Source organism: Coffea eugenioides, chromosome 2 (genome assembly GCF_003713205.1).
Source record: "Coffea eugenioides isolate CCC68of chromosome 2, Ceug_1.0, whole genome shotgun sequence".
NCBI classification, from domain to species: Eukaryota; Viridiplantae; Streptophyta; class Magnoliopsida; order Gentianales; family Rubiaceae; genus Coffea; species Coffea eugenioides.
The window spans coordinates 34,041,066-34,059,093 of record NC_040036.1 but is presented as its reverse complement, the minus strand read 5'-3'; the positions used below and the strand labels follow the sequence as shown (position 1 = coordinate 34,059,093).

The 18,028-nt window shown below is 36.2% G+C and overlaps 1 protein-coding gene and 1 long non-coding RNA gene across 2 annotated transcripts; both read left to right on the top strand.

The window, feature by feature from the left end:
* Nucleotides 1-213: 213 nt before the first annotated feature.
* LOC113760442 (cinnamoyl-CoA reductase 1-like) lies at nt 214-8,576 on the top strand. Its single transcript, XM_027303016.1, has 6 exons — nt 214-370; nt 2,574-2,743; nt 3,673-3,861; nt 5,269-5,431; nt 6,820-7,006; nt 8,286-8,576. Exons 1-6 carry the CDS (start codon nt 253-255, stop codon nt 8,431-8,433), a joined length of 975 nt encoding a protein of 324 aa, XP_027158817.1. The 5' UTR covers nt 214-252; the 3' UTR covers nt 8,434-8,576.
* A 6,532-nt stretch (nt 8,577-15,108) lies between these two features.
* Nucleotides 15,109-16,334, top strand: LOC113760444. Its single transcript, XR_003467038.1, has 3 exons — nt 15,109-15,157; nt 15,326-15,395; nt 16,107-16,334. It is a non-coding gene; the product is annotated as an uncharacterized LOC113760444 (long non-coding RNA).
* The last annotated feature ends 1,694 nt before the right edge of the window (nt 16,335-18,028 follow it).

The window sequence follows — 18,028 nt, the reverse complement described above, 5'->3', positions numbered from 1 at the left end:
CCTCCCGCTTACACACCAAAAAAAAAAAAAGTCATGATCAGACACTAAATACTACCAAAAAGTCTCGACTGATTATGATTAAATTGAAAAATCTAATCCCATCTTGGAAAGAGGAGGTGGAGTTAAAACAACGCTTTGTCCTTTGCTGAAACTTCAACAGCCACTACTTTCTTCGTCCATTAAAGTATATGAATTCTTCTGTAGTCAAGCTAACATACTTAAGACTAACAAGCAAAAGGGGTCCAAGGGGAGATGAGTGGAGCTGGGAAAGTGGTGTGTGTGACTGGAGCTTCGGGTTACATCGCTTCATGGCTGGTGAAGCTGCTTCTAGACCGCGGTTATACTGTCAAAGCTTCTGTTCGTGATCTCAGTACGTCATTCAAAACTCCATATAAGCCATCTTGAAAGTTGCTAATTGTATTGTGTTTATAGTTGTAGATTATTCCTGTTTTGCATGTGTTTGTACAAAGGTCTTGTTCCCTACAATAATCATAACCTTACAAGGAAAAGCTTCAACCGGTTTTGGGTACTACGTCGCATATTGGGTGGCACTATGTCTTACAAAATAGAGGTATTTCGAGTTTGTGGATATAGCGCTTTTAAATAAGTTGAATCGAGTCGAGTATAATACTTGATATTTAGACTCTTTTCTTATATTATTTGTTATATGAACTGTAAGTGTTGTTCAAGAGTTCAATTTGTTAAATATTGAAGTTTGAATGCATTAAACTAAATGAGCCTAGCTGAACTCAAGCTTGAATTTGAGTTTGCGAAATTGGCTTAATTCGATTGTTGAGAAATAATACATAATTTAGGATAAATATGATTTTATATAATTTTATGTATTATTAGTCTTTTGAAGGAAAGTGCTATATATATATAGATATATATATACACACACGCATACGTATGATTATTTCCATTATTTTGATACTTTAATCCAAATTATGAGGGGGTTATGTATAGTTTTTGAAACCATATATAAGAAGGTTATGTACAAAAAAATACTAAACCATAGGGGGATAAAATGTAATTTACCCTTACATTTAAGACAACATTGTGCCATGTCATGCAATACATAAAAGGTCATTTTGAATAGGAAACTTGCAATTTAGCGACGGATTAGAGTTCATTATTCTGTTTTGTATGTTATGTTGTCACTCAAGTACTATGTGTCACACGGATCAGGTCCCCACAAATTTAGTTTTGTCCAATTTAAACTAACTCACGTAATTCTTGCAATTTTTTTTTATATAACTCATACAGTTTAATTGTAAATTTGAATTTGTCAACTCAAGCTACGTAGTTAGTGATTACATCAAAACTATACAAATTTACACCAAATATTATAAAAATTACACAAATTGATCTAAATGGAGAGAACTCAACTTGTGAGACCCTTATTTGTGTTACACTGATTTATTTAATAGTATTCAGTCTTCATAGGTGCAACGTCACCATTTCATGGAAAATTTTTCCATTGTCACGTCCCTATCCAGCACAAACTTAAACTAGACATTAAACCTATAATATGTAGGGTATCATTTCCGATTGTGCTAAGTAGTTTAAATGGTTATTTTTTTTTTTATAAGAAAAGTTTGAGTGAGTTCAACTCGAGTCATCACCACGAGGCATAAGTGGTTAGATGGATTCAAGATGGTTCTTCTTATGGTGGTGCAAAGTCGTGTTTTAGACTGGGCATTGGCAGGGCACCATAAAAGTTAAAAGCTATCTAATTTTGTTGGTTTTATTTGTATTTGTTATATATTATACAGAAGGATAAAAGGATGAGATAGATGAATTAATTCCAAAATTTATTCCGGGGAAACTTCTTTTGACATAAAAATGGTGATGAAAGTTCTTTTATAACTTGAAATTGATTTGTATTTAACTTCAGCTATGCCAAATTCTCTTCTTGAAAGCTTCAGGATTTGGATGCGAGCAATCAAAACAATGAAAAGTTTACCCCATATCTTTTATTATCTTCAAATTTGTTCAGTTAATATAACATCTTTATTTGAATTTCACATAATATTATGATCTTCTCTAGGAGATGCTAGTTTCTACATGTATAGTGATCCCTGCCCTGCATTGTATAAGCTGGTTCTGAGGAGATGACCTAGTGGTGGAGAGGTGATTGGCTTGCTTTATGCTGGATGATTGTGGCATTTTACTACCGTCCAATTATGCTGCTAACTTTTACTTCATTATAAATCAACATCAGATGCACATTTACTTTTGTGATCATTCCGTTTAAAAAAATGTTTATGACTTTCAAAGTTACAGTGTCTGCGATACTACTATAGTCCATTGTCAAATTGCAAAACAGAGTTTGAGGAAACATAATTTGCCAAAAAGAAATTTTGTACTTTAGAGAGCACAAGAATCGATTGTATCTGGATACTGTCACTTCCTACTATCTTTTGTTTCTTTCCTATTTTCAATGTTATATGTCATGCTAACATTATACTTTTCAGTTCTTTAGAACTATGCCATCCTTTTAATCACAAATTTGGTTTGCATCAAGAATTTTTGTGCTAAAAACGTGATACTAGCTTGTATTCATGCCACAGATGATCCAAACAAGACGGAATTCTTGATGGCACTAGATGGAGCCAAGGAAAGACTTCACTTGTTTCAGGCAGACTTACTAGAAAATGGATCCTTCAGTGCTCTAGTTGATGGCTGTGAAGGCGTATTTCACACCGCATCTCCTGTTCTGCTTTCTGTCAGCAACCCTGAGGTACATTAACCTTCTGACCGCTTGGAGGTACTCTAATGTCAACAAAAATTTCAAGTACTTCTGCTCTAGGAGTTTGTGAGAGACATATTTACTCATTTTAGTTATTTCTTTAAGTGTATGACTCTGCTGCTTGAGGTCATTATGGATGATTTAGCAAATTTTATGACATGATACAATCCTCTGACGTTTGATCTGAGCAAACTTATAATACTCGTATTGAGTGCATGAGTTAGTCTACTGAAACAATGAAAGATAAACAGGTTAAATTTCAATATTTTCAGTTCAATGTCTTTATAGTGCACAAGGACCTTCTAATTGATTTTTTGTTCTGAAGGTAAGAGATAAATAATGCAGATAGGCAAAAATGTTGAAGATAATTTCTTCATATCTTGGAACATTTCATACTACTTCCAGAATTCATTAGCAAAGACAATTAAGGGTTGTGAAGTTTCATCTGTTGAGTATATAAGTCGAACAAATGTGATCTATCTCTTGCCAGTTGAAATTTAGAAGCATTTTAGCTCCCAGCTTGCAATTAAAGAGCATATTGCAACTACAGGAGTTATTAAGTGCTATAAAATAGTAATCAGATTTTCTAGACTTTTCCATGTTTTAAGATCTCAGGGAGCATGACTTTCTCTTTTTTAGCAGATTTGATATTTGATCTAAGGTGTTCAAGAAACTATATTTGTACGGCTGCCATACATATTTCTCTAGTCTCCAAATGTTGGTTCTTTCGGTACTTGAGAAGGTCCACATGATGAATAAACATTGAAATGGAGCTGTATACCGAAAGGCATATGTACTAAAAATCCATTACTAGTTAGAATTAGAGTACTTAAATGATAACTTTTGTCATGAAGCATGGATGGAGCTTATGTATATAGTTTCTCCAATGCCTGACTTCTTCTTTCTGCTTCGTTTCTTAGGCAGAGCTATTGGACCCTGCAGCAAAGGGAACACTAAATGTGCTGCGCTCTTGTGCAAGAGTTTCATGTATCAAAAGAGTAGTTTTAACATCTTCCATGGCTGCTGTTGCAAACAACCGAGAATTAAAGGATGGTGTGGTAGTTGATGAGAGTTGGTTTTCAGACCCGTCATACTGTGAAGAGCACAAGGTGCATTTACCATAATTCTCTTTTTGAAGATAAACTCCTGATGAAGTACTTGTTTTATTTCATTTGTTAACCCAACAGAACCCGAACGTAGATTGATCCTGATGATACTTTTGTAGGAAAAAGAATGCCATTATTGTTCATGTTTACCAAATCATACCACAATCCAATTTCTCTGCCTTTTTTTGTTTTGGTGTGTGCGTGCGTGCGTGTAAGCAACAATTATAATGGTTTTGATCAATAGAGGTAATGATGTATGAAAGCATCAAGAGAAAGACGATTTGATAGTTTGTCTAGAAAATAGAGAACAAATATTGCCTGTGTTTCCAAGGATGACTATTTGACATCACCAAAAAATCACAAGGCTGATGGCAAGGAATCAAAACAGGCATAGAGCAGCAGTATGCAATTTTAATATGAATTTAACGTGACAGACGGTCTAACTTATTCAGAAGAAATCAAGTAACTGCAACTGAAATGTTAGTATCAAATGTTAGGCTTGCACCATAAAAGCCCAATTACTTCCTATAGCAAAGTGCTGAGTTTTCAGAGAATCACAACAGGATAGTGCTAGCCAAATCTCGAAGAACTAGAAGAAAGTTACTAGTAATTGAAAAGAGTTCATATGGACACTTATGTATGTAAGGATATTAGGACACACTATTATGCACCTCACATAACGGGAAGCTTTCCAGTCACAATGATTGATGATATGGCCTTAAAATTGAAACAGTACCTATAAGATTGAGACGCAAAAAAATTGTGCTTAACAAGTGTTATGCTGATATTTTGTATTTTTTTGTAGAATATATTCAAATAAAGTTATGTAGATAAGCTTTCTCCAAAGGAGGTTGAACACTATTCTTGAGAAATTGATGAAAACTAGTTGTGTCTAAATCATAGCCTGTCTAGATATGTCTAACCTTTAGGTTTCATTATACCTGGAAGGCAGTGCAGAAAGTGTTAATTTTAACCAAGGACAGGGGTAAAAATCTAGGAATTGCAATACCCCAATCTTTTGACTTGAACTGGGGACTTATAATGCTTAAGGTGAATTGGTAGTTGCAATTCAATAATGGCGTTATGTGTCACTGAAATGATTCTGAGATGTCCAGTGCTAAGCAGTTCCTGGATATCGTGATCACGCACCATTAAAGACATGCCATCCCTAAGATTGCCCTATATAACATGCCTAGAGTTGCCCCACCACCAGCCTACATACTCTTAACGCCAACTTTGGCCACACCAGTCATGGACTAGGCCAACAACTTTTGATCTCAAATGTTGGACAAAACTTGGAATGAGACAGGAGGTTTTTCAGAGTTCTTTTGTTTTCAAAACATGCTTTTGTATTGTCCTTGAAGAAATACCTTATACAAGGATAACTGACAAACCTATTGGTCTTTTCAGATGTGGTATGTACTTTCAAAAATTTTAGCAGAGAATGCTGCATGGCAATTCACAAAAGAGCATGGAATTGACATGATTGTGATTAATCCAGGAATGGTTATTGGTCCTATCCTGCAGCCTTTTGCCAGTCAAAGTGTAGGAATAATCCTGAACCTAGTAAATGGTACTTCTGGAAACCTTTAAGATCTTTAGTTAATCATGCTCTATCTGATGTGTATTTATGTTTTTCAGTTAGAGGCTTCCTGGCCATTTGAAGTTTGTTCTTCGCAAAGTAGTACAAGCAAGTAATTCTTATATAACTCTACTGATATTTAGAGCCTATTCATTCAACAAAACAATCTCCTAACAAATATATGCATTCTTGCCCATCATATTCCATCTCATTTCAGGTTTTCTCTGGTTGCATTTGGGTAATCTAAAGCAAAGGTACATAAATACAAGTGAAGGCACATATAATACAAGTAAAGCAAAGGTTTTCTTTTGGTTTCATCTATGATAGCACCTTTTGTGCTGCAAAATTTGCATTTTAAGTCAAATACACAAAGAAAAATATTTGAGTAATATTCCAAACTATGTTTCCTCCCTGAAGTATCATGAAAAGTTGTGTAATTCCTAACTATTTTTACTTGTGTAATTTATGTTTGAATCTCAGTTTTATCAGTTGAAAGACATCCTAGTGCCCGGACGGAAAAGTTATCATGAATCCCATAGTTTTTTGCCTAGATAGTATAACCAATCACACTGCAGAGTATTTTGCCTAGATATTATAACCAATCACACTGCAGAAGTCTACCTGTTAGTATTCCACCACAGTACTTGTTATTTGTGGCCTTTTTACATGCTGGAAAGTTCCGTTTCTAATCAGCTCATTCAATTACTCATGTTCCTGTTATTGATGACTCTCCTTAACTTTTACCTTTTGCAAGAACAGATGACAAATCTCTCTCTCTCTCTCTCTCTCTCTCTATATATATATATATATATATTGGTTGATTTACTATCACATATGGAGGGAAGGAAGCAATAAATTTTTCAACTTCATTCTATTACCTGTCTGTTTGAACTTTGAACACGTATCATCCAGAGAAACCTGCATATTCACAATCACGTTGATTTCTTAGCCTGGACTGCCTAGTAAATGGCTTTTGTTATGAAAGTAGACAGACTGTTGGAAAATTGAATAAAAGCAAAGGACTTGAGGACATTTTTAGCATGTATTACTTAATTGAGTTAGTAAAATTGCATCCAAATGACTAAATCAGTTATGCAACTTTTGAGTCCAACAGTTGTTTCAAGTGGTTAATGACCTGCCTTACTAGCTTATTGACCTGCCAAGAATCACTTTCTTTAATAGCAATTGGTATACCAAGAAAGTAGAAAAAGATATGCAATTCTCAATGTAAATCTCCATTTCGACTAAAAGGCTGCACTAGCTTCTAGATTTGGATATTTTTCTCTCTCAATATTGGCTAATAGTTCCTTCAAAAACACTAGCAAGATATGTTAGTGATTACAGGTTGATCATATTATTCATTGAATTTTTCAATGCAGGAGCTGATTCGATCAAGGGTGCACCTTTTGGATGGGTTGATGTTAGAGATGTAGCCTATGCACACATTATAGCCTTTGAAATACCTTCTGCCAGAGGAAGATATTGTATAATTGAGAGATCTGCTCACATCTCTCAGCTCATCAAACTTCTGCGAGAACTTTACCCTACTTTCCACTTACCAGATATGTATGTATAGCTTCAACTAATTCCATGCCAAATTATGTCATATGTCATGACATCTCCTTTGAACCTGATTAAAAGCATATTCTATGTTGTTAAGCATCATCTTCTCATAAACAAGCCGCTTTCTTTGATTTCTTCTTGCAATAAGGTTTTTTCATGAGTTGAGGTCCAAGAAAATATGTAATTGTAACAACTTTCTGCATGATCAACTAAAAATTTTTCTACTATCACTTGGATCCTCCATACTTCTGGATGAAATAATTAATTTGATATGGTTTTGCCGTTTGCCATCAATATAGAATCTGTAAATTTTACAGGTATATCTTTCTGTTTCATTGGATGGAAAGACACTTAGAATAGAGGTAATGTAGTCGTAGAAGAATCCATTAGTTCAGTTGCTTAAGCTGATTCAACTGTGAATCAGACAGGAGTTGATCAGCTCCCCAAGCCAGCATGCAGAATTTCAAATAGGAGCAGAATCCGGCATTCTTTTTGCTACAGGAATAGTGAAAAATAAAGTACCAAAACAAAATGTTTATCTCTTGATATTGTACTTCAAATTTGACTCTTTCAAGTTACTATGACCAAATCAGCATTTTGGTTTTCCAATTACTCACAGAAAGGTTTTAACATATTAAGTTAGAAAGGTCTATTACAGAATTCTTTCAATGCAAAGCAGGAAAGATATACCTCTTCATAGAAATGAATTCACTTATCCAACAACTAGATGCTTTCTGATAATACTGAACCAAAATATTTGGCATATTGTTTCAATATATTTTGGTAGGTATTATGGACTAGGCAAAATGGCGTGATGATGCTTGGTCTTGGAGCCAAGCCAGGATAGATTCTGGTTCTGGTAGGAAAAAAGTTCCTGTGAGAGGCTTCTGTTCTGTAAGATGCCCAATCTGGAAGAAATTCAACCTGCAATGCCAAAAGATTTCGCAGGGTTAAAAGAGTCGGTTCAAATTAGTGAATTCAGCTTGGAAGTGTCATCTCTTCTTCCTTCTATGAGTTCCACCTTCCAGACTAACTTCTGAGCCTCTCAACTTGTTTCTAGGCTAAATTTCTTGGGCAAAGGCCAGATATATAGGCCACAGTCATGTGTTTACTGGACAGTTATGCAGTTAGAAATTGGTAGCATCATGTTGATTTGAATATCAACAAGGAACAAAGTAGTGAACATTGATTACATATGCATCATATAGCAAATGCCCCCCTCATTTTTGAAGAGTTAAATTTGATGAGTATATATGTATTCACCTCTCCTCTTTTTCCTTAGGTGTTCTACCAGTGGCAATTCCCTACACCCAGACTATGGAGTATCAAACAAGAAAGTTAAAAGCTTGGGAATGGAATTGATTCCATTGGATGTCAGCCTAAAGGATACCATTGAAAGCTTCAAGGAGAAGAATTTAGTTAGTCCTTAAATAATAGAAATGATTTTTTGTGAATCAACTACTGAATAGAAAATTGTTACATGTTCTCAAAACTTTCCTGCTTTAAACCCTCCACATGCTTATTCCAGTTTGGCAAAACTTCTATTAACATTAGTGTCCAAATCCCATCCTTGGTGTCCAAATTGATAAGTGCATATTTTGAGTGTTTTAAGTGTGTTTTATTATTTAGTTTTGGTGTGTTTAGTCATGTTTATAGCTAATGAACTAGGTTTCAAATGAAAATATACATTTTGTAGTTTAAGTAGTAAAATTGCATTTCTATGGATTTTTATCGTAAAAACTTCATGTTTTTATAGGTTTAAGGATTCAATCATCAAATAGAGTGATTTGAGAAGATATTTGGATGATTGATGATGATTTGAAGTAGTTTAAAGAAGACATGAAATGCAAAAGAGGAAATGCAAGCAAGAACAAAAGGAAGCAAGTTTCACAGCTTCAATACCTTATGGTATTTTGACAATATCTTGAGTACAAGTATCGGATTGAGATGATTCTTATACCATTTTGAAGCTAAGAGATAGATCTATATTTGGTATGAAAACATCGAAATCCAGTTCAGTCGTTTTCATTATCAAAAAGTCGAAATACAGAAGTGCATTTTGATGGTCGAAAGCTGAAAAAGAGTTCTGACCAGTTGAGGGTTTTTTGATCATTTTTTAGTTCACAAAGCTTCAAATTGGATGATTCTTGATGCATTGAAAAGCGAACTCAAAGAGCTACAACTTTCATATTTTGCACAAGAACTAGTTCAGCCTCCATTATCAAGAAAAGATCAGTGGAAGTTGGAAAAACACAGAGCAAGTAAATTCGAGTTCAGATCTGTACTAAACCCGACCTCGGATAAACTTCTGTAATCAGAGGCTACATCCGAGGGGAGGATCTGAGCTCGGATCCCCATGTTCTAGGCCTCGGATCCTAATGTGCAGTGAAGATAAAAATGAAGAAAAATGAGATTCGAGGGGTATTTTGAGCGATCCAACCTCGGATCTTGCCCTCAGATCTCCAATTGCGGCTCTGCAACTTGTACTCTGTTCACACAAGATTTTTGACCAATTTATCTGCAAGAAATCCGGCTAGAACTGAGCAAGCAAGTATAGAGAATTCAAGAAGTATCTTTTGGTGATTCCAAGGAGCAATTTACATCAACCTCAACAGCTCACCTTGAGCTTGAATTCCTCTATAAATAGAGGCCTTGGAGAACATTTTCACAACTTTGGAAGGTTAGAGAAACTCACCAAAAATGTAGTTTTCACTAGAATTTTCTTAATTCATTAGTTAGGGTAGTATAGAATAGTTAGTGTAGTTTGTCCTTCTTATATTTATAGTTAGATTTGGATGAAAATTGAGGAGCAAAGATGGAGAGGTTGATCTCATGTGACAAGGGTGATATCTCTTCTACTACTTTCTCTCTTGTATTTGATTTCATATTTAGCTATAATACAAGTTTGACTTTGTGTTTTTATCATGTTTATTTAAAGTTTATGCTTAGAGTTATGGATGAACTTTCTATATCTTGTTTGTGATATTTACTTGGTTATTTGATGATATTATTTTAAGCAAGTTATTTATCACTTTTGCTTTTCTAATCATGATTAACCGACCATTAGTTATGATTATCTAAAGGTGTTAAGTTTGCAATGAAAATTGAAATTTAATACTAGTTCAAGGAAGTGATAAACCTAGGGAGTACGCTCACGAGAGTAGAGATGCACCTTTGTGGTTTTAGTGACTTATTTCATGTAATTTCATAGAAGAAATGAGCTTGTAGTTAATTCATAACCACAAGAGTATGTATGGTTTAGCTATAAGTATAGTTGATTCACTACGAGAGTATGTTTCACATAAATTAAGAAATTACACCATAACTAGCCAAGATAATAGCATTTACTTAACCGGTAACTTCATTTGCAAGAATAGTAAGGAATTCCATACCTCTAGGAGCTTTCTATTATTATTTTCATTACTTTTACATCTATGATAGTCTAGATAATAAAGAAGTTCAAAAATCACCGGTAATTGAAAATCTTCTCTGTGGGTTCGACTCTTAATACCCTATACTCGCTCATCACCTGTATACTTGCAGAAAAATCATGTGTGGGGTATTTAGAATGTTATAAATGTAAAATTTGACTGTAGATGAACTAATTGTATATGTATTCCCCGTGCATGTCACAAATTATTTCGACAAACAAAGAAATCTATATCCTACCAACGCAATTGATCGAAAACGGCCGAAGTCAATCCTTTTAATTGGCGTGATGACCATTATGCTTGTGTTCAGCCTACATAACAAAAAGGATGCTGAGCTGCTTGAGGATGAAACATGAATCATGAAGTCTTTTCATGCTTTTAAATTGCTATGTTTGTTTTGAGATATCTATTGAGATATTTTTTTGCTGTTAAGTTGAGTGAATATTGAACCACGTTCATGCACAAAACTTAAAATAAATGTCATAGTTAAATGTACAAAATCATTATAAAGTAATGAAATTTAATAGGTATAAGAAATTTACTAAGAATATAATTCTATGGCCTTATTACACTTATTTCTGAACAATATCGTTCTAAATGTTGAAAGGCTTTCAAGTTGGCAATGTCGCACTGATGGCATTGCACAACATGAATCTCAATAAATGACTAAATTTAAAATTTACACTGAAGCCACATAGAGCATTTATCCATGAAAATGATACCCTTAGAATTAGTATGTAACTCGATACCTATCAATTTATAAAAGTATTCTTCATTTTAAGAGTAAGAAAAGGTTTTATAGGATTAAATTACTCATAAATAAATGAAACAAATCAATTAAATTAGATTTCACAGTATTCGATGAACCAAAACTTTGATAATCCTCTAACTACAACAGAAAATTAGCCATTCATTGTAATGGAATCGTAGCTAAAGATATTTTTAGTATTTTTTAATTAAAGAGAAAAGAAAAGAAAAGAAAAGGAATAATGGAAAATTTTGTTTCAACGAAAGAAAAAACAAAAGGCCTGAGGATCGTATTCTCCTCTTTGGCTATATTAACCATATAGACTAAGGGCGGAGCCACGGGATCCACGTTGGACGTGGTCGTCCTCCGCGTGGCGAGAGGGGATTGGCTCCCTGGTGACATGGCGTTGGTTGATTGGTTGGCAGCTGTAGTCGTTGCACCTGATCCTTCCTCTCGGTGTGGTCCTGCTTCTGTCTCTTTCGTTGGCACTGTTTTCCCCTGCTCTGCAGCCGGTTTGGTTGAGCTTGTCAGCCACCTCTCTGTCACTTCGTCAGTCTCCTTTCTACCGGCTCCACCCACTCGAAATTTTCCCTCCTTCTGCACTCTCCCCGTCTTTCGTTAGTCCTGTTTGACTGCACTGTACTTTTCTGCATCTGTTAGGTTGAGCCCGTCAGTGTTTTTCTCCACCACAAATTGCTCTTCTTTCCCTTTCATCCTCTGTCTTCTCTTCTCCTTCTTTTTGGTACTATATTGCTTTGTCCACGCATCTTTTCCCCTCTCTCCCCCCACTCTGCAGCTACTCCCCTTCGGAACTTACTGTGCCTTTCGCCCCCTTTCACGTCTTCTCCGCCTACTGTCTCCTCTTGCCTGCTGACCGTTTAGGTGGCTGCCATCACGAACCATGTTGTTTCTTCTCCTTGCCTCTCCCCACAATCGGCCATTTGCTCTTTCGTTCCTGTTTTGCTATTGCTGCTGCTGCTCCTCCTTGCCCGTTTCACTGCGCCAGGTAACCTCTCCTGCTGCTTTTATCTCCTTTTTTCATTTCCCTCCCCTTTCCTCCTTTGACCCGCCCTCTGATCTCCGGCTTTTGCCTTGCATTTCCCTTTCTTAATTGATCTTTTATTTTCTATAATTTTCCCCAAATGCCTTTTATATGTTGCTTTTACACTATTTTTTGCTTTAGCTTACCATAATTTACTTATTGTTGCTTGTGCCTTTGTGCAGCTGCTTCTTAGTCTTTCATGCGGTTTCTTTTCCACATCTTTTTTATTTTCGTCTCCTATTACTTATGCAGCCCCGTTTCAGCTGGATCCTCTAGCTTGTCCTTTCTGCTTTCCTCTGCCTATTACTTCAGGTAATTTCCTTTCTGCTTCCTTTCGCATCGGCCTATTGTGCTTTTTCTGTTCTTGTTGTTATTGTTGTCGGTTACTTCTCCATTTCCTTCTTCCTTTGTTCTGTTGGGTTAGATGCTTTGCAATGTGTATTCTTGTGATCCTTTGTGTGCGACTTTATACTGCCTTCCGCCTACTCGCAGAGAAATACCTGCGCGATTTCTATTTTTATATCTTTCGGATGCTAAGAGGGATTGGTTGTACCTTTGTAGAGCACCGATTGTGGTTTATCTTCTTTGTCATTCATTTTCTTTTCCTTTTTTTTTCCCTTCCTTTCCAGTTTCCACACTACACGAATTTTCTTTTAGGCGATAGGTTTAGTCTTATCTTTTGAGCTCCCTCATTTTTTTCCCTCTCTTCTGTCTCTCCTCTTCAGAAACTGGTGCTCCATTACAAAACCTCAAATCAGCTGAAATACAAGCCGAAAAGAAGATAAGCCTAAATCCATGGAAGCTCATAACAGTAACAAAGATTTCACAATAGGATGCATATTCTCCATCAAGACCCCTATTGGAGAAGAATTTCAAGGCCAAGTCTTGACCTTTGACCGCTCATCCAACATACTTGTTCTTAATATCCTTCTACTCCTGTTTTATCAAGATTTTCCTTTAAAAAGTTTCATTTTTTCTTCTCAGTATTTTCGCATGCATTTACAGTATTTATTATGAATTGGTAATTTTTCTTGTGGGTTTTGAAATTCTTTAACTTTGGATTTGAGAAATACAAGAAGGAATACATTTAGGGTCAGGGCCAAACAGGAATATTAGGCTATTGAAAGCCAATTACATCAAGGAGTTTACCTTTTTGGGTCAAAGTGAAGACCCTCTTGATCTCAAGAAATGTTTTTATTGATCTTAATAATCTTCAAGCCAGAGAAGACTCTGCTATTACGTATTTCGAATTTTTTATTTTTATTTCTGACCAAGTTGTGGATTTGGATTATTTTGTGATTATTGTGGTTGATTTTATAAGTGGCATTTTTCAGGCAAGCTGAGTTAGACGCTGAAAGATTTAGGATTGCTGTTACAGCTGAAACTCAGAGCATTTTTTATGCTCTGTCCAAAACGTAAGTTTTTATGTTTGTCATTTCTTTATTGCTGTTTCTTGATCTTCTATTACCTGTTTGACTTTCTCAATATGATTTTTCAGTATATTTTATGAATTTTTTCTTTCCTCTTGTATTGGTTGAAAATATTAGTTCTTTGCAGTCTTGACTTATTATTTCTATTTTGTGATAAATAAGTTCTGGTAATGCAAAAAACAGATTTTTGCATGAACTAGATGGCATATTATTTCAATTCCTGTGCGGAATCTCCTTTTTAATTCTTCAAGTGCCATTGTGCACTATATGAATGTTGTACGCAAAACAAATCCATCCATCATGTCTAAATTCACGAGAAGACTAACATATTTCTTCTTGCTACCTTCTTGCCAACACCACTATGGGAGACGTCAGAAGATGGTTAAGGCCTTTTTTAGTGAAGCTGAAAGAAAAGAGTCAAAAATATATACTAATATAATAGCTGTTACATGATTCTAGAAAATGCAGCGTTTAAACTAAGATCATGTGTACGAAATATTATCAGTTTATTTTACCATGGGAGATTATTATATTGGGGAACATAGCAACCTTACTGACAAAACAAGGGAGAGTTGTTCTTGCAATTCTTTAGCTATACTATTTTGATTCCACTGCAGTTATTCTTCGTGCTTATTTAGGGAGTATAAACAATCAAGTTTCCTGAATCAGAACTTCTGTATTATATCCTAATTCCTCGTCCTTTATTGCATAGGGTTTGCCACAAGCTTTGTTAAGCAGAATTGGATTTCTAAAGGGAGTGCTTTTTCTTCCAACTCTTAATACGGGAGACGAGAAAGTGATTGCTGATATTGCTTGCTTGATGTCAGAAATTGGTCAGACAGTAAGTGTTCGAAGTTCTCTATTCAATAGGAGTTTTCCTTCTTCATGGCTTGCTTCTTATAGAATCTTGATTCCAATTTAGATTTCATAAAATCATAGAGTGGTACTAGTGCTCGTCTGATGTGGCCTAAACTGGTTTTTTCTGATATGATGTACCTAGGCACCATCTTTGATTTTGAAAGCAAGTCCTGAGGCAGTAATACTCATGGATGCTCTGTTGAGGTTAGATCTTGAACGTTTGACAATGATGTGCTTAAGGAGATAGCGTGTATCATAGCCAGAGGTGTGTGGGTCATAATTTGATGCATTAGCCTTAAAATGCTAACTTAAGCTCTCTGCATTTCTCCTGCTCATCAACATTGTAACTTTTTTTGAAAATCAGAACTGTCTTAGTAATTAAGGATGAAACAACCAGATTGGCAAACAATTACATCATTGGAGTATGAATGTTGAAGATGTTTGACCATATGAGCCTATTTCAGTAGATTTAGGGTACTATACATCTCCCTTGTGGCATGCAAAGTGCATACTTACGTAATTCCACTGCAAAATGTCCCTTGTTTGATGTTAACTTGTAATTTTCTGATTTCTTATCTATGCGTGCAGTTGTTCTACTTTTCCTCGCGAAGATTGGGAAATTGCTGACTGAATCTTGCAGTTCTGGTAGAAATAGTTCTTTGTTTTCCTATCTTTCTTATCATTGCCTTTTCCCATAGTGTTAGTTCCCTGATTCCTGATGGCTCCGATGTTGCTAAAGCTAGGTTCACAGTTTACTTTATGAATTAATTATATCTCATGCAAATTCAGCCTTTTGTTCTCTTTACATGTCAGGTCAAGTCTTGCAGGTTGCATTCTTGGGCATGATTTGAGTGGTGGAGGGGATAGAAAGAATATACAAGAAGTATGTCTCCCTGCTCACTTAGCTTTACTTGATGCTCTTCTCTTGCGGGCACAAGTTTGCTTCATTTGTTTCCACTTTCGTTGGATGCAGATATTTGGTTTGTCCATTTTTGTGCAAGTCTTAGTTCTATTGGTTTATGCAAACATGCTTAAAGTATGTGCAGTGAAGGAATATATTGAAGAGAACATTGTATACACATGCTTAGATCATTCAAAGTTGAAGAATAAGTTGGAATAATATATTAGTACCTGTTACACCTGAGCTAGAGAATAATCTTAGTGGGTAAAAGTAGTTTATCTTTTTCCAGGGGTGGTAGTTGCTTACAAGATTCATGGTCACTGTGTATGCTTTTAAAAGCAAGTCTAGAGGCCTGTTCATCCTTGGCTAAGTTGTTAGATGATGGAAGGTTTATCGTATTAGTGAGGACAGGGAAAACTTGAAATATTAGTGCTTCTGCTGTAATTGTTACAGAATCTTTGCTATGTTGCAATGCATGTGTGACCTTTTCATCCTTTGTGCACTTCCCTGCAGATTAGAAAATAGGCCAGCAGTGGAGAAAGAGTCCATATGTCAGTTCGTTTTTGGTCATATTGCCATTTTGAGAAAATAGTTTGTGGGAATAATTTTGTTTTCAGATACATGTATTGCAAGATTCTTTTCTTTTCCTCATTTTTTGTCTGGATTATGATTAATTTGGAGTCTTTTGGACAGGTGAACGATTCTATGTTTATTGATGATGGAGAAGCTATTGATTTGCCTGATGGCCTTGTTCAATTTCGGATGAATCTTGGTGGAACTTTGCGTTGATATCTGTCAGATTCTAGGCTCTGCTGCATTCAGGCTATCTCGAGCTACTGTGTTCAGCATTATAACTTCATACTTTTTGGATGCTCTTCTAGGCGTTGATCTGCTCAGCTTCAACAACCTAAACATTCAAGACTAAAATTGAACTTGTTTGATTTTCGTATTTAAAATGCCTGTAGAACTAGAACCTCTTTCGGATGACTATTCAATATTTATAACAAAACTATATTACTCAAATAATTTTACTCTGTTTAGTATTTCACTAATTTTCATTCTCACCAACATTACTAGCTAAACATTAATTGGGCATGTATTCCACCGCACACAGCGCGGTGTCACCACCTAGTTCATTCCTAATTGACTACTCCCGAGTCATGATCAACTCTCCTACGCTATACCTAAGTTATTCCTATAACCAAAAGGATAACAGTCCTTTTTGGAATGTGATTCTAAATAGGGAAATTTGCCAAATTGGTCCCTAACATTTACCAAAAACACTTTTTTAGTCCTTTACATATAAAATCAGCCAAAATGGTCATTCACATTTAAATTGTGAGCCAATGTGGTCCTATTGCTCGTTTTTGCTCATTTCTCCAGCTAAAAATAGCACGCCTCTCTCACGTGGTCATATTTTTAGGGGCAAAACCGGAAACACATTTCATTACCTGTTAAAAGTAAAAGGTGTGGACAACCACCAAAATACACATTTCACCTTTGGCCCTCAAAGTTTCAAGAAACCCTAAATTGCATCCCACCGCCACGCCCTCAACTGACTCAGCCGCCTCCTCCCTCGCTATCCCTTCTCCTCTCTCCACTGTCCATCCTCCCCCTCCCCCTCCTCATCGCCAGCATTTCTCCAACCTCCGGCAAGCTCTCTCCTTCGACCATGATATTGATGCGAGGGACTCGCAAGACGATGGAGAGGATGAAGAAGAGCACCAGGAGGACGAGGAGGAGCTTCTTGAGCTGGAGCCCTGAATCGGATCTTGCCGGGTCCGGGAAGCTGCCGATGAGTTGTCTGTGGGAGGTGTTGAGGAGGCTCCCGCCTCCAACACTGTTGTCGGCGGCCAGGGTTTGCAAAGGATGGAGGGACACGAGTAAGCGGCTTTGGCGGGCGGCGGAGGAGCTGAGGCTTAGGGTTCCAGCTAAGGCCCAAATTGGATTCGTGGGATCGATGTTGCACAAATGTCCTGGACTTGTTAGTCTCTCACTTAGAATGGAAAGGTTAGGACTTTCGGATATAAGTAAACAAGAACCAGATCTATGGATTCATCAAGCACATCACTTATACAGGAGAATTACAAAATAATTTTCGCCACCATTCGGGGATGCAATTCAGGTTTCTTGAAACTTTGAGGGCCAAAGGTGAAATGTGTATTTTGGTAGTTGTCCACACCTTTTACTTTTAACAGGTAATGAAATGTGTTTCCGGTTTTGCCCCTAAAAATATGACCACGTGAGAGAGGCGTGCTATTTTTAGCCGGAGAAATGAGCAAAAACGAGCAATAGGACCACATTGGCTCACAATTTAAATGTGAAGGACCATTTTGGCTGATTTTATATGTAAAGGACTAAAAAAGTGTTTTTGGTAAATGTTATGGACCAATTTGGCAAATTTCCCTTCTAAATAATATAGTACTAATAAAAGGAAACCAAATATTTTGTCCCTAAAGTAAGGACTCGGGGCACGGACGGTTGCAGGTGCAACCGTCCCTGGCAATTGTGGTCATTATCAACTGCGCGTAACTTTCTTTGTACATCGTGTAACTTTTTTTTCACATGATGTATTTTCAGAACAGATAGTGGTGGGCCCCACACTTGGCGCGGAA

What these genes read in the sequence shown, in the direction of transcription:
- LOC113760442 (XM_027303016.1), top strand. Translation starts at nt 253, where the DNA reads ATGAGTGGAGCTGGGAAAGTGGTGTGTGTGACTGGAGCTTCGGGTTAC. An exon ending in AGCTTCTGTTCGTGATCTCA is followed by an intron (nt 371 to 2,573) that starts GTACGTCATTCA and finishes TTCATGCCACAG; the next exon opens with ATGATCCAAACAAGACGGAA. An exon ending in TTTCTGTCAGCAACCCTGAG is followed by an intron (nt 2,744 to 3,672) that starts GTACATTAACCT and finishes TTCGTTTCTTAG; the next exon opens with GCAGAGCTATTGGACCCTGC.